The sequence below is a fragment of the Macaca fascicularis genome, chromosome 16, assembly GCF_037993035.2.
Source record: "Macaca fascicularis isolate 582-1 chromosome 16, T2T-MFA8v1.1".
Taxonomy (NCBI): domain Eukaryota; kingdom Metazoa; phylum Chordata; class Mammalia; order Primates; family Cercopithecidae; genus Macaca; species Macaca fascicularis.
In genome coordinates, this window is record NC_088390.1 from 82,283,543 (window position 1) to 82,306,066 (window position 22,524).

Consider the following 22,524-nt stretch of genomic DNA (forward strand, 5'->3'; position numbering starts at 1 on the left):
GGATGGCAGTGGGGCTGGAGAAGCCACCTCTGGCTGCCCCTGCTGGGAACAAGGGAGTGGGGGTGCCCCAAAGGGCAGGTACCCTGTTCCAGCCCCCTTCTCACAGGCCAGGGCGCTCTCTCAACAGGAATCCTGGGACCAGGGGCTCCGGCCCCTCTCCTGCCTGCCCACTCAACCAGCTTATGAATGAGAGTGGTTCTGGGAATCCTTGGGTGGCGAGGATGGAAAAGGAGTCATTCATTCAACAAGTGTTTATTGAGCACCTACTATATGCCAGACATTGTTCTAGAAACCTGGAAAAGGAGGGGTCAGGGTAGCTTGGAGCTGTCCCAGCTGTAGCTCTGTCTCTCAGAAGCGAGGTCTGCAGGGGAACAGGGTCTGGAGGGCCTCCTGCCTTGTGGGGGGGAAGGCTGAGTGTATAAAAGGTGGAAGCCTCTAGAAATGAGAAGGCTGAGTGTATGGGACTCATGCTGGTGCCTTCCCCAGAGGAAGGAGAGGGCCCAGAGGAGGCAGCTTCCTGGAGCAGAGACCGCAGCAGGAGCGCCCATGCCTGGCATCACCTCCTCTTCAGCACAGATATGCAGGACTTCTTGAGGGGCCCGATCTGCAGGTGAGCGTCCACACTCTCCAGGAAGAACGCAGGCTTGAGCCTGTGGGTGAACAGCCCCGCAAAGTGACTGTCCAGGCGGCTCTGGAAGGGGTCAATGGGGGAGGCCGGGACGCCACCCCGGCGGGGCCGGGAGGCCTTCAGCCTCCGCAGGAGGCTCATCTTGCCGTCCCGCACAGCATAGAAGGCCAGGGCACGGTCGGCGTATTCTAGGCAGACCCCGACCGTGGGCGAGAAGGGGTGCGGCAGGGGAGCCTCCAGCCCATGAAACCAGACAGAGAAGCTGCGTCCATTCCACTGCAGGCAGCAGGAGTGGGCGTTGCGGCCTAACCGGCCGCGGTCGTAGGGCTCTTGTGGGGAGAAGTCTTCGGCCATGACCCCCACGCTGACCCAGCCCTCGATAATCTCCACCTCCCAGTAGTAGGTGCCCCGGTCCAGGGCACCCTCGCCCAGCACCTGCTCACAATGCGTGAAGCGGGTAGGCGACTCGGGGTAGTTGATAGGACACAGCACCCTCTTGACACCTTTGGTTCCAAACAGCTGCAGGAACTTGTCTGCCGTGTCACTGTCCAAATCCACGATGTAGGCAACTGATCCCGCGGACAGAAGAGAGAGGCAGGGCTCAGGGCCAGGCTGAGAGGGCACGGCCCCTCCACAAGTGCCCACCCCCGAAAACACAGCTTCTCCCCTGCTTTCCAACCGGCACAACCCAGCCCCGCCGGAGACCACCCCAGGAGCCGCCCTAGCTCTCCCCACGAACTAGGGAGAGGAATCCTAACCCTTGTGTGCCAGGGCCCTGCTGGGACCTGCTTCTGGGATCAGCCTAGCAGCCCTGCGAGGGCCCGGCGTGAGTGGAGGGGGCACGGGCGCCCACTTACACTTCAGGAAATAGTCCCTGGGAGCTTCACTCTCTAAGAGGTTCGTGCTATCGGGGTCCTGGGGCTCAGCATCAGCTGCAGAAGAGGAGATAATGGTGAGAATGTCCCCAGACTGCCCCCCTCCGAACCTGTGACTACAATCCCTTCCCCCTTCACTTCTTCCCAGAGTCCAGAGCCACCAGGGAGCAAGCACCACCCAGACGTGGCACGCTGTGCTCACACGCATGCCCGTTGCCTGTGTTCTGCTCCTTGCCCCACGTGCTTCCCGGGCCACAGCCCCTCTGGAGCTAGAGGGTGGGCTAGGAGAAGCCCCCTCTACCCCAGGTCCAAGGGGCTGATTGATCCCCACAGGGTGGCAGCTCTAGTCACTGGCGGGATTTGGGCTCCTCCCTGTGCCAGGCACAATTTTCCTCCTCCACTTCTGGATGGGCACCAGGCCTGGGGGCCTGTGCGAGAGGCTGGGAGAGGGTGAGTCATCGGGGGAGTGGGGCGGTGCCCACCTTCCGAATCCAGCTTCTGTGGCCCGTCCTCGTTGCCACCCGGCCCCCTCAGCTGCTCCCACTGGTTGGCGCAGGCCACGGCCAGCACGTCTCTCACTGCGCGGACAGCTTGGGAAGATTTGGTGAAGCTGAGCTCCCTCGGGGGTCCAGGGCCAGGGCCACACCCCTCCTCCAGGGCCAGCCTTAGTGCCAGCAGCTCCTGTGCCAGACAAATGCCCATTAAAACTCTGCTGGCCATGGCTCCTCCTTGCTGGGGGTGGAGGCGGCTCTGCCAGGAGGTCATGCACCCACTGTCTCCTCCTCCCTCCACCCCGACCTGTCCCAGCTTCTGTTCCTTCTGTGGCCCCCAGAGCGGCCCTCACCTGCAGGAAGCTGACTGAGTCGGCTTCGGGGACCTGGCTGAGATTCTGGCGGGCTCGGCTCAGGCGGCTGCGCTGTTCCTCCTGTCGCCGCAGGTCACCCTGGGAGCGGCCCAGCATAGCAGCTTCCCCCTCCTCGATGAAGGCCAGTACCTGGGTCTGGAAGCCCTGCAGGGCAGCCGCAGCCTCTGCAAACAGCCGGCTCACCCTCTCCCGCTCCGCCACGGCTGCACTCTGCACAGGATGACAGTAGCGGGGGCAATGAGGGCAAATAACCGTCCTGGACTGTGGCTCCCTCCTTCCCTGACCCCAGCTTCCCACTCACCCTCTTGAGAGGACAGAGGGGCCAGCCTGAGCCTACCCTGCATCTGGGCCAGGTCAGGGGACACTTGTGCTCAGTGGGTATGCGCATGGCTTGTTTGGAGTGAATTGTGCCATGCTGAAAGCATACACTGCCAGGAGTATGCCCACTGCAGGGGAGGACAGGGATGGAGGCTGGGGAGGGGTGTCTGACCTTGATGAGGGCCACTGTGCGCCTGGACTGTGCAATGCCAGCACCCAGTTCGTCCATGCGGTCCTCCACGGCGCTCAAGACTTTCGGCTGCTCAGCCTGTGGACAACACCCTCCATGAGTGTGAGGTCTGGCAGAGGCCACAGCCCTGCCCTGGGGTCCCAGGCCTTGCCAGGGGAGAGAAGGGGGTGACCGGGGAGTGGTATCTGTGCATTGGGTGGGACTGGAGTGGCCACGATGTCCCATAATATGCCAGAGGTGCCTGCAGCCCAGGCTGGTGCCTTTCCCGAACGCCTGGGGGCCCGCAGGCTGACTGGGTGTCTGCCTCCCGTCTCTGACAGGAGGCCCAGTACAGGGCCTTCCGCTGGTCTCAGTGTTACTCAGATGAATTTGAGAACTTCCTCCAGCGGGGAAGAGGCACAGAGTAAGCGAGTTAGGTGCGGGGATTGGGGGTGACTGCACAAGGAAGCATTAAGCTGTCCTGGGGATCACTGTTCCCAAAGAACCTGCATCCACAGTCCAGGCCTGAAAAAAGGGGATTCCGGGCAAATCCCCTAGGTCTTATGAGTCACTGCTCCAGGCAGGAGAGACGGAAAATCCCTTGGCCAGAGGCGCCAAGACCGGGCTGGAGGCCAAAGGAAACTGGGGGCGGGAGGTAGAGGCCGCGGCACACATGCTCCCACCACTGGCCCCTGGAACAGCTGGACAGAGAATCTGTGTGCCCGGCCGCCCTCCTGCCGCCTGCCACACCCATCGAAAGCCGCAGACTTAGCCCAGGGCAAATCTGAGCTGAGACCGGGTGAGCCCTTGGGCGGCAGCAGGAGCCACGCTACCGGAACCCCGCGGGCCTGACCCGGTTCCCTCCCGCCTACGCCCCCATAGACCCCGGCCCAGCTTCAGGTCCCCTGCCCCCTCTTCGCGTCCTTGTCCCGTTCTCTCACGTCCCTCCTTCTCCCTTCCCATCTCCATCCCGCGAGCAGATGACCTTGTCAAGGCTGGAAGGGACCGCAAAGATCCTCAGGTTAGAGGAGGAAATTAAGACCCAACCCGGGAAGGCTGAGGGGTCCAAGGTCCTCGGCCCGCTCGCGCGCGGTCAGTCACCAGCCCCGGCTCACCCGAGTGTGCCCCCGGAGCCCACCTCCTGAAGCGCGCGCTCCTGCTCCAGCGGCACCAGCTCGTGGCCGCGGTGCTCCTGGGCGGCGCAGGCCTCGCACAGACACACGCGCTCCGCGCGGCAGTAGCGCTCGAGCGGCCGCAGGTGGCGCGGGCACAGGCTCTCCTCTAGCCGGCGCAGCGGCGGCACCAGGCGGTGTCCGCGGAGCGCGGGGCTGCGCTCGTGCGGGCCCAGGTGCGCGGGGCAAAAGGAGGCGAGGCAGGAGAGGCAGGACAGCGCGGCAGGCAGGGCCGCGCCCTCGGGGCACGCGTCGCAGCGCACTGGCTCTTCGCCCGCGGACCACGGCTCGGGCGCGCAGGGGGCCGACGGCTCCGGGGCGCTGGGCGGCGCGCTGGGCACCGAGGGCTCCGGAGCCGGAGCAGGGGCCGGGCCGGGGCCGGGGCCGGGCCCGGGGCCCGAGCCCTGGCGGAGCTGTAGCAGCTCGGACAGCGTGTGGTTCTTGCGGAGCTGAAGGCCGTCGGGGAAGGGCTCCTGGCACAGCGGGCAGCGGGCCGCGCCTCCGGGTCCGCCGGCGCCACTCGCGCCACGATGCGGCCAGAGTGCGCCCAAGCAGGCGAGACAGAAGTTGTGGCCGCAGGGCAGCGTCACCGGCTCCCGGAGCGGCTCTAGGCAGATGGGGCAGCTGAAGGGACCACTGCTGTCCATGGCTCCGCGGCCGCCCAGGGCGCCGCCGATTCTGCTCCGGCCTGGGAGGGACCCGGGCCGTTCGCGCCGCGGCACCGCCCCCTGGGACCTAGGCCAGGGCTCCGGCCCCCGCCCGCCCCCAGCTCGGCCCGCCCCGCAGCGCCGCCCGCCCGCCCGCTGGTCCGCTGACTCTCAGTCCCCGCCCAGACAACGCGGGGAGGCCTCTGAGCCCGCGCGACCCCCAGGGGAGTCCGCGTGGTCCCAAGGAAGGGAGCTGCTGAAAGGGTGTGAAACTGAGGGAGCGCGGGCGGAGAACGCGAGGGGTACAGCGGAAGAAATGAGAAGGGCTCAACCTCCATCCCTCTGGTCCTTCTGGGCCTGGCCAGGGCTCCGCAGGAGCTGGGCGGGTCTAGCTGTGTCACGCCTGCACCTTTGCGCTCGACCCCTCCCCGGCACCCTTAGCAAAGTTCCCGAGCTGCTGACTGCAGAGAAAAATAACTGCTGATGTACATATGTTTTTGCCCCTTAGCGACTCTATTTTTTTTTTTTTTTTTGAGACAGAGTTCCGCACTTGTCGCCCAGGCTGGAGTGCAGTGGGGTGATCTCGGCTCACTGCAACCTCCGCCTCCCGGATTCAAGTGATTCTCCTGCTTCAGCCTCCCAAGTAACTGGAATTACATGCGCTCACCACCACACCCGGCTAATTTTTGTAATTTTTTGTAGAGATGGCGTTGTTGTCCAGGCTGGTCCAGGCTGGTCTTGAACTCTTGACCTCAGATGATCTACCTGCCTCAGCCTCCCAAAGTGCTGGGATTACAGGCTGAGCCACAGTGCCCAGCCCCTTTAGCGACTCTGTTTACACCCAGTGGGGAACTTGGGCTTTTCTAGATATGAAATGGGAAGTTGATATCATTCCCTGAGTCCCTTGCCTGAGGAATTTAGTTCTGGTCCCTGGACACTGGGGGCACCTGTGGTAGGGCTGGGGGTTCCCCAACTGGAAGTATTTAAAGCTCATCTAATTATGCACTTAAAGTGGTGCGTTTTATTGTATGAGTTATATCTCAATAATGTTAAAACACTACACCGGAATGACAACAGAATAAGTAAAGTAGCGCTGATTATAACCCAAAGTGTAAAACAAACATCTATGGGTCCATGCCGATATAAATAAATAATAAATTAACAAGCCAGGGAGAATAGACACATTTCGCATTGAAAATTCCAAATAATGTTATTTATTATTTTTTTTTTTGAGACGGAGTCTCGCTCTGTCGCCCAGGCTGGAGTGCAGTGGTGCAATCTCGGCTCACTGCAAGCTCCGCCTCCCGGGTTCACGCCATTCTCCGGCCTCAGCCTCCCGAGTAGCTGGGACTACAGGCGCCCGCCACTGCGCCCGGCTAATTTTTTTTTTCTATTTTTAGTAGAGACGGGGTTTCACCATGGTCTCGATCTGCTGACCTTGTGATCCGCCCGCCTCGGCCTTCCAAAGTGCTGGGATTACAGGCGTGAGCCACCGCACCCGGCCTATTTTTATTTTTCTAGATGGAATTTCGCTTTTGTCGCCCAGGCTGGAGTGCAGTGATGCAATCTCAGCTCACTGCAACCTGTGCCTCCTGGGTTCAAGCGATTCTCCTTCCTCAGCCTCTCGAGTAGCTGGGATTATGCGGGCCCACCACCACACTCGGCTAATTTTTGTAGTTTTAGTAGAGACGGGTTTTCACCATGTTGGCCAAGCTGGTCTCCAACTGCTGACTTCAGGTGATCCACCCACCTCGGCCTCCCAAAGTGCTGGGATTACAGGCGTGAGCCACCACTCCCGGGCCCAAATGATTTTTGTAGCGACTGTGAGGAGGAACTTAACTTCCCACTCCTGTGGGCTGTGCAGAGCGACTCTTCTAAAGGGAGCCAAAGCTTCACAGCTGAGAAACCTGACACAGTAGCTCAGCCAGGTGATCAAGGTCAACATCAACAGTGATGTCAGGCTGGGTGCAGGGGCTCATGCCTGTAATTCCAGCACTTGGGGAGATTAAGGTGGGAGGATCACTTGAGTCCAGGAGTTCGAGACCAGCCTGAGCAACATAGGCAGACTCCGTCTCTACAAAAAAACAAAACAAAACAAAAAAAAATAGCTGAGTGCAGTAGGCTGTGGTCCCAGCTACTTGGGAGGCTGAAGTGGTAGGATCACTTGACCCTGGGCAGGTCAAGACTACAGTGGGGCTGGGTATGGTGGCTCACACCTGTAATCCCAGCACTTTGGGAGGCTGAGGCAGGCGGATCACTTAAGGTCAGGAGTTTGAGACCCAACTGGCAGTACAGTGGCACGACTTCGGCTCACTGTAACCTCCACCTCCCGGGTTCAAGTCATTCTCGTGCCTCAGCCTCCCAAGTATCTGGTATTACAGGCACCTGCCACCACACCCAGCTAATTTTTGTATTTTTAGCAGAGATGGGGTTTCACCATATTAGACAGGCAAGATAGTGGGCACCTGTAATCCCAGCTACTTGGGAGGCTGAGGCAGGAGAATCGCTTGAATCTGGGAGGTAGAGGTTGCAGTGAGAGTTCACGCCACTGCACTCCAGCCTGGGTGACAGAGCATCTCAAAAAAAAAAAAAAAAAAAAAAAAAAATTAAATGCTACCTTGCCTGGCTAATTTTTTTTGTATTTTTAGTAGAGATGGGGTTTCACCATGTTGGCCAGGCTGGTCTCGAACTCCTGACCTCAAGTGATCTGCCCGCCTCAGCCTCCCAAAGTGCTGGGATTACAGACATGAGCCACTGCACCCGGAGATACCTGTAATTTCGGTTAGTGACAAAGTCACAGGTAACTGCTCATACCACTGTGGTGTATTGTCTCCATTTGGAATAGAAAGAAATGCTTTCAGTAAGGTGCTGCAGCGTGGCTTCCTTCTGCAGGATCTGAGAGAGACTCTGTCCTGGGCATCTGTCCCACCTTCTGGTACTGGCTGGCAGTTCTTGGCGTTCCTTGGCTCTCAGCTGTAAGATGCGCTCTAATATCAGTCTCAGTTGTCATTTGCCTTTTCTCTGTGTCTGTGTTCATGTCCTCTTCTCTCTCTCTCTTTTTTTTTTTTTTTTTTTTTTTTTTTTTTGAGAGACTCTTGCTCTGTTGCTCACTCAAACCCCTGGGCTTAAGCAGTCTGCCTGCCTCAGCCTCCCAAAGTGCTAGGATTACAGGCGTGAGCCACTGAGCCCGGTGCCAATTTCCTCTTCTTGTAAGGACACCAGTTGTTGGATGAGGGCATATTCTACTCCAGTATGCCCTCATCTTAACTCGGTCATATCTACAAATACTCTTATTTCCAAATAAGGTCACAGCCACAGGTCCTGGGGGTTAGGATCTGAATAAGTCTTTTTCAGGGAACATGATTCAACCTATAACAGCACATAAGGAAAGGTTGGAGAGAGGCCCAGGCTCAAATGTGCTAGAGGTCATGCATGTCCCCTGGTGTTCCTGGCCTTCTCTGTGTTCCGGGACCCTGGCCCTTCCCTAAACCTCAGCACACACTGCCGCGGCCATCCCAAACCCTTGTCCACCTCTCCCATCAGGTCTGCATTCCTGCCTCTGTTTCCCCAGCTCTCTGGGCTTGGGGGATGGGAAGATACTCTCAGGTCCCCTGAGACCAGGCTAGAAATGTTCAGAAGGAACTTAATGAGTTCAGAGCTAAAGAGGAGAAAACACAAGAAAAAGAGCACAAATGAGCCGGGCGCGGTGGCTCCCGCCTGGAATCCCAGGACTTTGGGAGGCCGAGGTGGGCGATCACTTGAGGTCACGAGTTCCAGACCAGCCTGGCCAACATGGCAAAACCCCATCTCTACTAAAAATACAAAAAAATTAGCCGGCCATGGTGGTGCGTGCACCTGTATTCCCAGCTACTTGGGAGGCTGAGGCAGGAGAATTGCTTGAACCCGGGAGGCAGAGGTTGTGCCACTGCACTCCAGCCTGGGCGACAGAGCGAGACTCCATCTCAAAAAAAATAAATAAATAAATAAAAGAAAGAAAGAAGGAGGGACCCAGTCTCTTGGGGAGGGAGCTGGCTCTCCAGGCATTCAGTAACCCCTGTCTTAGTGTCTCTTGGCTGCTATCTCAGAACACCAGAGACTGGATGGCTTATACACAACAGACACCCCTCACAGTTCTGGAGGCTGGAGGTCTGCGATCACGGTGACAGCACAGTCAGGGTTCCAGTGAGAGCCACTTCCTGGGTTGTAGATGGCTGCCTTCCCACTGTGTCCTCACATGGCCAAGAGACAGCCAGAGAGCCTCTGGGGCCCCTCGGACAAGGGCACTCATCCCATGAATGAGGCTTCACCCACCTGAAGACCCCACCTCCTTGGACCATCACCTTAGGGATGAGGATCTCAACACATCACTTCTGAGGGTACACACACATTCAGACTGTTGCAACTCCAAGTGCCAAAAGAGCAGTGCAGTCTGCTCCCGGGGGCTCCATGGGAAAGGCTGGGGGAACTGTGGAAGTGGCATTTGAGCTGGGCTTTCACAGACTGCTAGGGCTCGGGCAGGCAGAGGCTGGGGTGGGAAAAGACCTTCCAGGCAGAGGGAGTAGCAGAGGGAGCCGGCCTGGGTGTGCCTGATTTGGCAGGAAGGTGGGTAATGAGTTCCATACGTTGGTTTCTCAAGAGCACTTGATCAGGACTGTCACTTGTCTGCCAAGCCCCAGGAGCGGTTGGGAGGCCCAGGCTGCCTGGGTTTGCTGAGGCCATAAACCTGCCTGGTTCTGGAGGAGAGGGTGCCTTTCCGGTTGGGTCCCAGCCAACCCTCTGCTCCCCACCCACAGCCTGCTATCCTGCCTGCTTGAAAAGATCTGCCCCCCAGGAGGAAAGCACAGAGATGTGATTTGTCAGTGTGGTGGCATCTAGATATTTCTTTTCTTTTCTGTTTTTTTTTGAAATGGAGTCTCACTCTGTTGCCCAGGCTGGAGTGCAGTGGCACAATCTCAGCTCACTGCAACCTCCACCTCCCGGGTTCAAGCGATTCTCCTGCCTCAGCCTCCCAAGTAGCTGGGATTACAGACATGCATCACCACGCCCGGCTAAATTTTGTATTTTTTAGTAGTGATGGGGTTTCACCATGTTGGCCAGGCTGGTCTCAAACCCCTGACCCTAGGTGATCTGCCTGCCTCGGCCTCTCAAAGTGCTAGAGTTACAGATGTGAGCCACTGTGCCCAGTCTGGCATCTATTTCATTTCCATTTCCAAAGTTTTAAAGTTGTTTGCCCAATGTATTAGTTCCCTTCAAAATGAATTGTCTAAGAGCCAAGGGCAAGGGTAACTGGCACCATGTGAGCTCAGCACGTTCACACCTGCCCTCATTCTGTCCATCCAAGGACCCCATCCTAAAGGACGGCAACAGGAATTCCGACAGGTACCATGTCTTGCCAGAGGTCACGTAACTCGTCCTGCAGAGGAAGCAGAATTTAAGCTCAATAGGTTGCAGCTTGAATAATTATAAATTTCACATATGACTATCTGACCTTAGTACTGCTTGAGAAAAAAAAGAAAAAAAATCAAATAAAAACAAGTGGCTGGGTGTGGTGGCTCACGCCTATAATCCCAATCCTTTGGGAGCCAAGGCACGAGGACTCCAGCTCAGGAGTTGGAGACCAGCCTGGGCAACATATTAAGAGCCTGTCTCTGGGAAAAAAAAGCAAAAAGCAATCTGGTGATGAGAGTAATTAAAAAACTATTTCTAGCTTTACTTGTGTCTCTGAAAATTATTGAAAGGGGATCCAAACACCATGTCCCTAAGAGCACTTCCTTTTCTGTATGTTTTTTTTTTTTTTTTTTTGAGACGCAGTCTTGCTCTGTCGCCCAGGCTGGAGTGCAGTGGCCAGATCTCAGCTCACTGCAAGCTCCGCCTCCCGGGTTCACGCCATTCTCCTGCCTCAGCCTCCGGAGTAGCTGGGACTACAGGCGCCCGCCACCTCACCCGGCTAGTTTTTTGTATTTTTTTAGTAGAGACGGGGTTTCACCATGTTAGCTAGGATGGTCTTGATCTTGTGACCTCGTGATCCGCCCGTCTCGGCCTCCCAAAGTGCTGGGATTACAGGCTTGAGCCACCGCGCCCGGCGGTTTTTTTTTTTTTTTTTTTTTGAGACAGAGTCTCACTCTTTCTCCCAGGCTGGAGTGCACTGGCTCGATCTCGGCTCACTGCAACACCTGCCTCCTGGGTTCAAGCCATCCTCGTGCCTTAGCCTCCGGAGCAGCTGGGACTATAGGCATGCACTACCATGCCCAACTAGTTTTTGTATTTTTAGTAGAAAGGGGGCTTTACCATGTTGGCCAGGCTGGTCTTGAACTCCTGACCTCAGGTGATCTGGTCTCCCAAATTGCTGGGACTACAGGCATGAGCCACTGCACCTGGACTTCTTTATGCTTTTGATGTACTTTTTTGTTTTGTTTTTTGGTTAAAAAGCTTTTTTGTTTGTTTTGTTTGTTTGTTTCATTGTCTTTTTTCCTCACTGTCTAGGAACAAGTTTTTAAAATTTTTATTTATTTATTTATTTTTTGAGACAGAGTCTCGCTCTGTCGCCCAGGCTGGAGTGTAGTGGCGTGATCTCGGCTCACTGCAAGCTCTGCCTCCCTGGTTCACACCTGTCTCCTGCCTCAGCCTCCCGAGTAGCTGGGACTACAGGCGCCCGCCACCACGCCCGGCTAATTTTTTGTATTTTTAGTAGAGAGGGGGTTTCACCGTGTTAGCCAGGATGGTCTCGATCTCCTGACCTCGTGATCCACCTACCTCAGCCTCCCAAAGTGCTGGGATTACAGGCATGAGCCACCGCGCCTGGCTTTTTATGTATTTTTAAACAGTTGGTTTGTATGAATGTCAAATGAATATATTTATATTACTTAAAAAGTAAACAGGGCAGGTGCGGTGGCTCATCTGAGACTGGGAATTTGAGACCAGCCCGGCCAACATGGCAAAACCCTATGTCTACTAAAAATACAAAAATTAGCTGGGCGTGGTAGTGATGTCTGTAGTCCCAGCTACTCAGGATGCTGAGGCAGGAGAATTGCTTGAACCCAGGAGGCAGAGGTTGCAGTGAGCCGAGACTGGGCCACTGCACTCCAGCCTGGGTGACAGAGTGAGACTCCATCTCAAAAAATAATAAATAGGCCAGGCACAGTGGCTTACGCCTGTAATCCCAGCACTTTGGGAGGCTGAGGCGGGCGGATCACGAGGTCAGGAGATCAAGATCATCCTGGCTAGGCCGGGCGCGGTGGCTCAAGCCTGTAATCCCAGCACTTTGGGAGGCCGAGACGGGTGGATCACAAGGTCAGGAGATCGAGACCATCCTGGCTAACCCGGTGAAACCCCGTCTCTACTAAAAAATACAAAAAACTAGCCGGGCGAGGTGGCGGGCGCCTGTAGTCCCAGCTACTCGGGAGGCTGAGGCAGGAGAATGGCGAAAACCCGGGAGGCGGAGCTTGCAGTGAGCTGAGATCCGGCCACTGCACTCCAGCCGGGGTGACAGAGCGAGACCCCGTCTCAAAAAAAAAAAAAAAAAAAAAAAAAAGATCATCCTGGCTAACACGGTGAAACCCCGTCTCTACTAAAAATACAAAAAATTAGCCGGATGTGGTGGCGGGCGCCTGTAGTCCCAGCTACTCAGAGGCTGAGGCAGGAGAATGGCATGAACCTGGGAGCTGGAGCTGGCAGTGAGCCAAGATCGCGCCACTGCACTCCAGCCTGGGCAACAGAGTGCAACTCCGTTTAAAAAAAAAAAAACAAAAAAACAAAAAAAAACCCACACCGTTTTCCTTTATAAATTGCCCAGTCTCAGGTACATCTTTATTAGCAGCACGAAAACAGACTAATACACCTCTCTGGCCTCCCATCCAACTCCCTCCAATCCTGCTGGCCCTTGAGGTCCCTGTCTTTCACAATGTCTCCTGCCCTTGTTCTGTCTCTGGGTGACCATCCACCTGATTGTGCATAACTGAAGCCCAGAATCTGTAAGGGGGTCTGGTGGGTGGGCCAGACATGCTGGAAACACCCACAAGCTAATCAAACGTGTCCCCTTTCCAAATGTCACATCCCAACTCTGTGCTGCCTTTTCCCTCGATACCAGTGTGCATTTTCCTGGAGAGGACATGGAGAGTTCTCTCAGAATAAGTTAGGCTGGCTGAGCATGGATCGCTTGAAGCCAGGAGTTCAGGACCAGCCTGGGCAACACAGTGAGAACCGTTCTCAACAAAAAAATTAAAAAATTAGCTGGGCGAAGTGGTATGCGACTGTAGTTCCAGCTACTCAGGAGGCTGAGGCAGGAGGAGGATCACTTGAGCCCAGGAGGCGGAGGTTGTATCCTGCCCTTGCACTGCAGCCTGGATGACAGAGTGAGGCACCATCTCTTCAAAAAAAAAAAAAAAAAAAGAAAGAAAAAAGAAAAAAAAAAAGCAATGGCTCACGCCTGCAATACCAGGCGTAGATCCCTTTGGGAGGCTCAGGCGGGCAGATGACATGAGGTCAGGAGTTTGAGACCAGCCTGGCCAAACTGGTGAAACCATGACTCCACTAAAAATACAAAAACTAGCTGGGTGTGGTGGTGGGCGCCTATAATCCAAGCTACTTGGGAGGCTGAGGCAGGAGAATCACTTGAATGTGGAAGGCAGAGGTTGCACTGAGCTGAGATCGCTCCACTGCACTCCAGCCTGGGCAACAGAGTGCAACTCTGTCTCAAAAACAAAACAAAAAACAAAGTAGCTGGGCATTACAGGTGGGTGCCTGTAGTCCTAGCTATTCTGGAGGCTGAGGCAGGAGAATCACTGAAACCCGGGAGGCAGAGGTTGCAGTGAGCCAAGACTATACCACTGCACTCTAGCCTGGGTGACAGAGTAAGGCTCCGTCTCAAAAAACAAAACAAAACAAACAAACAAACAAAAACGAAAAAGAAATAAATAGTGGGAGTCTCTGAGCCTACATTGGCTCGGGAGGCTGTCCATTAGAAAAAAAAGGCGGGGCTGGACATGGTGACTCCTGCCTGTAATCCCAGCACTTTGGGAGGCCAAGGCAGGTGGATCATGAGGTCCAGAGTTTGAGACCAGCCTGACCAACATGGTGAAACCCCAACTTTACTAAAAATACAAAAATTAGTTGGGCGTGGTGGCGTGCACCTATAATCCCAGCTACTCAGGAGGCTGAGGCAGGAAGATCACTTGAACCCAGGAGGTGGAGGTTGCCGTGAGCTGAGATCGCGCCACTGCACTCCAGCCTGGGGGACAGAGCGAGACTCCGTCTCAAAAAAAAAGAAAGAAAGAAAGAAAAAGGGGTCAATATTTATAACACAGAACACGCCAACAGAATATAGAAAGAACCACCACCCAACAGGAAGAATTTCATATAATAAATGACCCCAAACACCTCCCACCTCAGAAGCAGACAGGGGGCCACTCTTCCTCGCTCTGCCCCTCTCAGAGCGCGGCTCAGCCCTCTGGAAGCTTCTGCTGCAGCCTTGGATTAGGAGGGAGTATGAGGTGGGGACAGCAATGATGGCTATCTGGCCAGGCCAATACTGCCTGGCTGGGCTTTCAGCTCCCACTGTTGCCCCTAGCCGGCCAGCAAGGTCCTGCCTGCCTCCTGGCTGTGGGGCTCCACATGTCAGATTCCCTCCCCATGTCTGGGGAGCTCCCATCTGAGGATCTTCCTGGAAAGGCCTTACCTGGGCCGTGCCAATCCAAGTCCCTGCCCTGCTCTTGAACAAACAGCCACAGGCTAGGAGCAGGGACACAAGATGGAGGCTGCAATGGTGGCAGTGATTGGGATGGGGTTGTCGTGGGAGGTTTTGTTTTTTTTTTTTAACAAATATAAAAACATTATATATATTGGGGTATGTATATTACATGTATTATCCTTTAAAAAATTTTTATTGTGAAATATTTATCCATGAGTACATATAACACAGATGTCCAGTTTTTAAAGTTACAAAAGCAGACACCCCTCCCCTTTTTTTTTTTTTTCAGATGGAGTCTCGCTCTGTCACCCAGGCTGTAGTGCAGTGGTGCAATCTCGGTTCACTGCAACCTCACCTCCCGGGTTCAAGCAATTCTCCTGCCTCAGCCTCCCCAGAAGGGATTACAGGCGCACACCACCACGCCCGGCTAATTTTTGCTATTTTTAGTAGAGACGGGGTTTTGCCATGTTGGCCAGGCTGAACTCGAACTCCTGACCTTGTGATCCGCCCGCCTCGGCCTCCCAAAGTGCTGGGATTACAAGCGTGAGCCGCCACGCCTGGCCAAAAGCAGACACCCTTGGAACCACCTCCCAGAACAAGAAGTGGAACATTTCAAGTAAAACAAATTACATCTACCCGATGACCCAGCAACCCCACTTCCGGAAGTACAAGCAAAATCATGCCCAGGGCTCTTCGTGGCAGCATGTTCTGTAATGGCAAACACCACACCAAGCCAGGAGGAGCTAGCCTGCGCCGGCACCTGCACACACGGCTGCCCCAAAGTCCCACACCCAGGGGTGGGATGCTGGAGACGGAGGTCCTGCCAGTGTCACGCGCTGCTTGGTGACAGGGTTGAGGGGCCTTAGTCGGCCGGACTCAAGGTGGCCTCACTGTGGTCTTTTGAATAAAAAAATCTTCAAGTGCTCATTGTTCCCTGAGTGACTCACTTGAGGTAACAGCCTACATACATGACCATAAATGCGGCCAAGCATCCTGCGCAGAAATATTCATCATAAGCCAGGCGTGGTGGCGCACACCTATAATTCCAGCTACTCAGGAGGCTGAGGTAGGAGAATCCCATGAGCCCATGATGGCACCCCTGCACACCAGCCTGGGTGACAGAGGGAGACCCTGTCTCAAAAAAAACACATCGATGTTTGTATAGCTAAAAAGAAAGCAAATTAAATGTCCAATAATGGATAAACTTGATAGCCATTAGAATGACTACAGCAATCAGTGAAAATTTTCAATCATGTGAAAAATGCTTATGTTAAGTCAAAAAACTTCAGAAAACACTGTAATCTCAGCTACTTCGGAAGCTGAGGTGGGAGGATCCTTTGAGCTCAGGAGCTCGAGGCTGCAGTGAGCCACGATTGTGCCACTGTACACCAGCCTGAGTGACATAGCAAGACCATCTCCTAAAAAAAAAAATGTTTAAATGCAGAAAACAAAATTGTTAATAGAATATAATTATAAGGACGCACAAAATGAAAAGACTACAAGACAGGACGGACATCTATGCAAATGTTACAAAAAATTAAAGAGAGCTGCAGGCGGGACGGAGGGAGGAATCTGTCGGCCCTGGGGCTACTCTGGCTCACTGCCCCTCACTAACTGCTCCTTTGGCCCTTATCATCTCCAGAGGCAAGTTCAGATGGATCTGAATTTTGTCACACACGCTGTCCCGTAAGCCCAGAAGTCCCCTGGGCACTGCTCTAGCCTCCCAGGCCCAGGCAGTACCTAGAACTGGGTTCTGTTTGGGGCAAGGGCATCCCATTTATCCCCCTCCTAGACCGTGTCCCCTTCAAAGAGGCTGGAACAGTGAACTCTGGGTTTATGCTCACCTACCCCCACCTCCAATCTCTTTCTGAGTTAACAGAGAGGCCAACAGCTGGTCCTCCAGTCTCCGAGCTGGAGCTGGGCAGCTCTTGGGCACGCAGGCATGGTGGCAGCTATGCCAGGGCTCCATCCCATGCCTTCTTCAGCTGAGCACCCCTTCCTGGGGCCCCGGAGGGAACACAGCCCCTGGCTGATGGCACAGGGTCAGGGTCCTACCCTCAAGGAGCCAGAAGACGGGGGTGAGGGGCTGGTTGAAGAGGGCATGGAAGGTGTACAGGGGCTGGGTCTGGGGCTCCAGGCTGTAGAAGGTGAGGCAGCCTGAGGCCAGGTCCAAATCCATGCCCAGGAGCCGCCCTGACACCCCTGGGAGGCGCTGGGCCTGCCCGTTGTGCCAGGCCTGGAGGCTGTCCCCCTGGACGCAGAGCCCCCAGGAGCAGGGTCCCCGGCCAATGTTGTCTGTGTGGGGCCCCACCCTGCACCGTGACAGTTGCGGGTAGGAGACGCCCAGTGTCACTGAGTGGTCTGACGCGCGCACCTCCCAGTAGTGGTGCCCGGCCTGGAAACTCTGGGTACACTGCACCTGCCAGAGCTCGAATCTGCCGGGCCTGCCTGGGCCCTGGGACTGACGGCAGTGCTTCACCTGCTGGTCCTGGCGCGACAGATAGAAGTGACGGTTGGCGCTGATTGGATCAAAGGTCAGATTGCGATAATCTGTTGGAGAAAGGAGGACAGAAGTGGGCTAGGGGAAGACAGCACAACTGGATCTCCATTTGTCCGCTGCTAAACCTCCGCCAGGCATGCTGAGCACCAGCAGCCACCACAACACTTAATCCTCGCCATGACCTCGCAGGCGGAATCCTCTATCAGCCCTGTTCACAGCTGAGAAAACTGGGGCTCCCAGATCCATTAACTCAGTATTAAGCGGGAGAATCGCGGGTCTGTGCCCCAGACTCTGTCCTTCAATGAACACTGGCTGCCTCTGCTTCAGGGTGGATGTGCACGAGGTGTGCAGGGGGTAGGGCCAGGCTCAGATGTCCCGGCAGGACAGTCACAACACGTGCCCCCCTCACTCACATGTGCATACAAACATGTGTGTGCACACACTTGTTCACAGCACAGGCACCTCCTTGCACACGCACACACAGTTGCACACATACACGAATGGCCTCCTTACTCTGCCAGAGTTTCCTCCTCAGTGGACAAACTGTGCTTGGGACCGGTGCCAGGGGACCTGGGGCCTCTAGGGGGCAAAGCAGCATTAGGAGAATGGTTGGAGAGGTCATGATGTGTGGGCCCTGACCCCCCTCTGCCCCACAGCGGGAGCGGCAGCTGGGCCCAGGGCAGTAGTGGGGGCCTGGGGTCAGTCTTACCCATGGGGCCTAAGTCCACAGGCTTGGCTGGTGCCCCGGGGTGGCCCCCCTCTTCCAAGAGGAGGCCACACAGCCGGCTTAGCAACTGCTTCAGGTCGCCCAGCTGTTGGTCTTCATCCCACTGCAGAGGGGTCAGTGGCCCAAGAGGCCCTGGGGGCTGGAGGAGCTGTGATTCCTGAGCCCCAGGGAGAACAAGTAAGCCCGGGCCTAAGGGGCAGGGAAGCAAGTCCCCCACCTGTGCCTGAGCCCTCGCACCTGCAGGAAGGTCTGCTCATCCACCTGCTCCAGAAGCTCCTGGATCCTGCAGCCATGGCGAGCCACAGCCTCCAAGTGGCCCCGCAGCCGCTGCTCCTCATCTCGAACCTGTGCCAGCACCCGCGTCTTGGCCACGTCGATGCTCCTCAGTGCTGCCGTGTGCTGCATTTCCAGGGCCTGTAGCAGGCTGCTGAACTTGCCGGAGACCCAGGAGGCCAAGATGCAGGCTGAGTTCTGGGTGGGAACAGCAGGGGCTTCAGGGTGGCCAGGGCCCTGTGCCATACCAAGGTAGGCTAGGGCCAGGGCTGCCCGCTGGGCTGAGGGTCAGGGATGTTGGGAGGCAGGGTCCTGGGAACCTCCCCAGGACCCCTGTGCCCAGCTCCCTGCTCAGCCACACTCCCTGCTGCCCGGTGTTCCAGGGACCAGCTGGTGACCGCCCCCAGGATGCAGTGTGAGGCCATGGTGGGCGGGCAGGCACAGCCCTCATACCTGGATCTGGCTTCTTTGCTTCTGCAGCTCTAGTAGCTGGCCTTCGGCCTGGGTGGCCTGCTGCTGGGTAACCTCCAGGCTGGCTCTCAGCTGGGCCTGTGGTGGCCGCCATGGGACAAGCAACAAGAGAGGGCCAGGATTGGCTGTGACACCCTTTCTCAGACAACCAACCATGCCTGCAGACACCAGGCAGCCCCTCCCCACGCCACCCAGGCCAGCCTCCGGAGCACAGGCCTCACTCTAACCTAGGGAGAGTGGGGGCCGTGCCCCGGCGGGTCCGGACAGTCTGTCCTAACCTGTAGCAGGGTGGTACCTGAGCAGAGCAGAAGCCTTGGGCTCAGGACCCAGCTTCCATTGCCATTTGTACCTCTTGCATGCTGAGCAAGCTGAGGCAAAGCACCTGCCCTCTCTGGACCTAACCCCCTACCCATCAACACATGAAAGTGATAATGCTGGCTCAGGAGGCCTTGCAGGGATGACCCCAAATACTAAAGCTGTTGGTCCCTGTCTCACTGCAGAGGGGTCAGTGGTCCAGGAGGCCCTGGGGCTTAACAAGCTGACTGCAGGGACCACCCAAAGCACCAAAGCTGTCTGAGAAGTGGGCAGTTATTTGCATGGATAAACTAGATTCTTCTGGGGATCCGGCCAGTCCCTGGCCCTAGCTTTGAGCCTGAGGGGGGAGGAAGGGACCCTTATTCGGTTATGCTCCCTGAGTCCCTTGGGAATCAAAACACCACGCTCTCATGAGAGCGGGACGAACCATGCAGGTCCCGGGGGCCCCATTCCCAGCATCTGGTCAAAAGCTTCACCATCTTGTTTCCGCTTTTCCCACAATGCACTGAGATGGGGACTGTTACTATCCCCACATCACAGAGGAGGAAATGGCTCAGAGAGGTTGATAATTTGGTCAACGTCCTCAGATCTTCCTAAGCCCAGAGCTCCGCCAGGCCCCCAGCCTCCAGCATTTAACACAGGAATGCAGGAGGCAGGAAGGCAGGCTCTCCCAGGGTACCCGCCCTCCCCCAGGGACAGGCACCCCCATGTCCCTTTCCCTCTCTCTTGCAAAATCCTGGCTCCCCTGGTGCTACTGGCTGCCCCTGCTGCTCCCTTCCTCCATATGGCCCTCTACTGGCCTCCAACTCAAACTTCCATGCCTAGCTCAGTCTTCTGCACCCGCTGTTGAGCAGTACATCTTGTCTCATCCTACTCGGCGGCTTCAGCAGCTACAAGGAATGTCCTGCAACACTCTGGAACCCTTTTCCTTCACCTCATCTCAGCGCTCCCGTGAACTCACCCTGGCCCTGTCACCAGCTCTGAAATCTCCATTCTAGGCACCCATTCTTCCTTCTCTGACCACCACCTTCCTGCCCTCTCCTGTTCCAGCCACCTCTGTCCCAGTCCTCCCACCTCGCTGACTCCCAGCTGTGCACCCCCCCATCCCTCCCTGCCCATCAGGCCTCCTAGCCACCCCTTCCCTTCTTGTTCCATCCAGCGTCCCTGTGCCATCCTCCACCCATGCCTTAGCCCCAGCCCTCCTCTGTCCCCAGATGATTCCACGTCCTGTCTTCACTGCTGAAATGGGTTTTGTCAAGGGCCGTGCTGAAGGTCATTTCTGTCCTCGTACTGAGCCTCCGATTGGCATGGGCACCCTGCCTGTTCTCTTCCTGGCACCCCTCTCCAGGTGCCACACAGGGCTGCCGCTCCCCCAACCTTCCCCATCTTCCTGGGAGCTCCAGCTTGGAACCCTCTCTCCCTCCTAGCACTAATGACTCCCAGCTCTCCACTCCTGAGCTTTGGAGCTCACTGCAAGCTCCGCCTCCCACCCCAGTAGCTGGGACTACAGGCGCCCGCCACCAGGCCCAGCTAATTTTTTGTATTTTTAGTAGAGACGGGGTTTCACTGTGTTAGCCAGGATGGTCTCAATCTCCTGATCTCGTGATCCGCCCGCCTCGGCTCCCAAAGTGCTGGGATCACAGGTGTGAGCCACCGCGCCCGGTGGTGGCCAGGCTGCGGTGGGTCTGGCCCCCTCCCACTCCCGGCGGCAGCGCCTGCTTGTGGAGGCGACACTCGCGCATGGTGCACACGCTGCACACGCAGCAGCTCTCGGTCCGGCAGAAGAGCTCCAGCGGCTGCCCGTGGCGGGGGCAGCGCGCGGCAGGGCCGGGGTCCCAGGTGCCACAGACCCGTCCCCTGGTTTGTCCCACTGGCGACTGTCACCTCTATACGTCCAAGGCCAAACTCTGCCCTCCACCTATGTCTCTCAGCACACAGACCCCAGCCACCTGCGTGCTCAAGACAGAATACCCAGGTGTCTCCCTTGCTGCCCTCTCTGCTGTCCCCCATGTCCCCTCTGGCCTGCTTTCGCCTCCACAAGGCACTGCTCCCCCTCAGCGTTTCTCATCTCCTCCATCCTGGTCTCCTTTCCCTGCCCTCCAAATGGTTCCTTGCCTCCCTGCACTCCTGCCCTGGGCTCCTACCCTATTCAGGTCTTGCGTCCTGCCCCTTTCAGCCCCCAGCCAGGTGATCAGTCTCCACGAAGCCCAAATCTGATCATGTGCCACCCTGCTTCCAAGCCTACAATGGCTCCCATGACACTAGAGTAAGAGACAGGCTCCCCCAGGACCCTGCCCGATCTGGCGCCTGCTGACCCCGGGGCCTGGCCTACAGATCTCAGTGGCACAAATCTGCCACTAGCCACCCCGCGTGCCCAGTTCTTTCCCATCCCAGAGAGGGAAGCAGGCTGATTCCTCTGCCTAGAATGCACTTCCCCAGGTCTTTCTCCTCCCGGCTGGTGCTTCCTCAGCCCTCACATGCCAGCCTGAAGGCGGCCTCCCCTTCCTCCTCCTGGCCTGTTTAGCAGGGTCACCCCGACACCTCTATCACATGCTATGTACTTTCCTCACTGCATTTTGCAAGAATACATTCAGGCCTTACTGGAACACTGACTTCTTAAGTGGATTCTAAGTCTCTTAAGGGCAGGGAGCTCGTCTATCCATTTACCAACAGCCCCCATACCCCCCTCACCCCTCCACCCCCACCCCGCACAGCGAATTAAAGCAGACACACGACTGTTCTCTAGCGCCTGGGCACGGAGCAGGGAGCTGCTGCCTCATGCCCAGGCTTTTTTCATCCGGAAGGCATCCAGCAGCTCCTGAGACCCACCCTGCGGCACTGGCCGGGCTGCACATCCCAGTCCGATGCACAGATGCGAGATATTTTTTTTTCATTTTGAGATGGAGTCTGGCTCTGTCGCCCAGACTGGAGTGCAGTGGCCGGATCTCGGCTCACTGCAAGCTCCGCCTCCCGGGTTCACGCCATTCTCCTGCCTCAGCCTCCCGAGTAGCTGGGACTACAGGCGCCCGCCACCACGCCCGGCTAATTTTTTGTATTTTTAGTAGAGACGGGGTTTCACCGTGTTAGCCAGGATGGTCTCGATCTCCTGACCTCGTGATCCACCCGCCTCGGCTCCCAAACTGCGGGGATTACAGGCGTAAGCCACCGCGCCTGGCAGACCCGCGATTTTTATAATCAACTCCCAGGTTGGGCGAAGCCCCTCCAGTTGAGGCTCCCCTCCCCCACCGGGTGCTCGGAGAGAGCAGGGCGCGGCCCGCAGGAGTCATCCTGCGGTGGCCAGGCCGCGGCGGGTCCGGCCCCCTCCTGTTCCCGGCGGACGCGTCACCTGGCGCTTGAGGCGCTCGGCGTCCAGCAGCGCCCGCTCGTGGAGGCGACATTCGTGCACGGTGCACACGCTGCATACGCAGCGGCCCTCGGTACGGCAGAAGAGCTCCATTGGCCGCCCATGGCGGGGGCAGCGCGCGGCAGGGCCGGGGCCGGGGTCGGGGCCGGGGTCCCGGGCGGGCCCGGCGTGCACCACCTCCAGCACGCCACTGAGGGCTACGTTGCGGCGCAGCTCGGCGCCGTCGGGGAAGGGCTCCCGGCACTCGGGGCACGCCTTCCCGCAGCGATCCCACCAGTCCCGGATGCAGGCTCCGCAGAAGTTGTGGCCGCAGGGCAGCGTCACTGGGTCCTGGTAGAGTCCCAGGCAGATGGCGCAGGTCAGCTTCTCCTCCAGTAGCTGCACGGCCATGGCCCGCTGGCGGTGGGAGCCAGGCGGGCCCCGGAATTCTCAAAGGGACAGCCGGCCTCGCGTACTGAGGGCGCCCGGGCGTGGCTAACGCGGGGCGGGGCGAGGCCAGGTCCCCGCCCCGGAAG

The 22,524-nt window shown here is 57.0% G+C and overlaps 2 protein-coding genes across 32 annotated transcripts; both read right to left on the minus strand.

The window, feature by feature from the left end:
- Positions 1 to 236: 236 nt before the first annotated feature.
- TRIM47 (tripartite motif containing 47) lies at positions 237 to 4,707 on the minus strand. 4 transcript variants are annotated; one of them, XM_005585001.4, is made up of 6 exons: positions 3,994 to 4,707; positions 2,859 to 2,954; positions 2,348 to 2,578; positions 1,986 to 2,184; positions 1,486 to 1,560; positions 237 to 1,197 (listed from the first exon to the last, which is right to left on the minus strand). In XM_005585001.4, the coding sequence occupies exons 1-6, from the start codon at positions 4,672 to 4,674 to the stop codon at positions 557 to 559; spliced, it is 1,923 nt and encodes a 640-aa protein (XP_005585058.1). In that variant the 5' UTR covers positions 4,675 to 4,707; the 3' UTR covers positions 237 to 556. The 4 variants fall into 4 exon arrangements, with proteins under 4 accessions (XP_005585058.1, XP_045232593.1, XP_073876675.1 ...); XM_045376658.2 differs by having other exon boundaries at positions 3,971 to 4,707; XM_074020574.1 differs by having other exon boundaries at positions 3,841 to 4,707.
- A 3,010-nt stretch (positions 4,708 to 7,717) lies between these two features.
- Positions 7,718 to 22,481, minus strand: TRIM65 (tripartite motif containing 65). Of its 28 annotated transcripts, none has more exons than XM_074020581.1 (8): positions 21,992 to 22,481; positions 18,313 to 18,408; positions 17,824 to 18,057; positions 17,569 to 17,743; positions 17,373 to 17,438; positions 16,779 to 16,909; positions 9,992 to 10,087; positions 7,718 to 8,043 (listed from the first exon to the last, which is right to left on the minus strand). In XM_074020581.1, exons 1-7 carry the CDS (start codon positions 22,397 to 22,399, stop codon positions 10,025 to 10,027), a joined length of 1,173 nt encoding a protein of 390 aa, XP_073876682.1. In that variant the 5' UTR covers positions 22,400 to 22,481; the 3' UTR covers positions 7,718 to 8,043; positions 9,992 to 10,024. The 28 variants fall into 28 exon arrangements, 18 of the variants coding, with proteins under 18 accessions (XP_073876682.1, XP_073876690.1, XP_073876686.1 ...); XM_074020585.1 differs by having other exon boundaries at positions 7,851 to 8,043; positions 16,839 to 16,909; XM_074020577.1 differs by having other exon boundaries at positions 7,851 to 8,043; positions 16,734 to 16,909.
- Between the last annotated feature and the right edge of the window lie 43 nt (positions 22,482 to 22,524).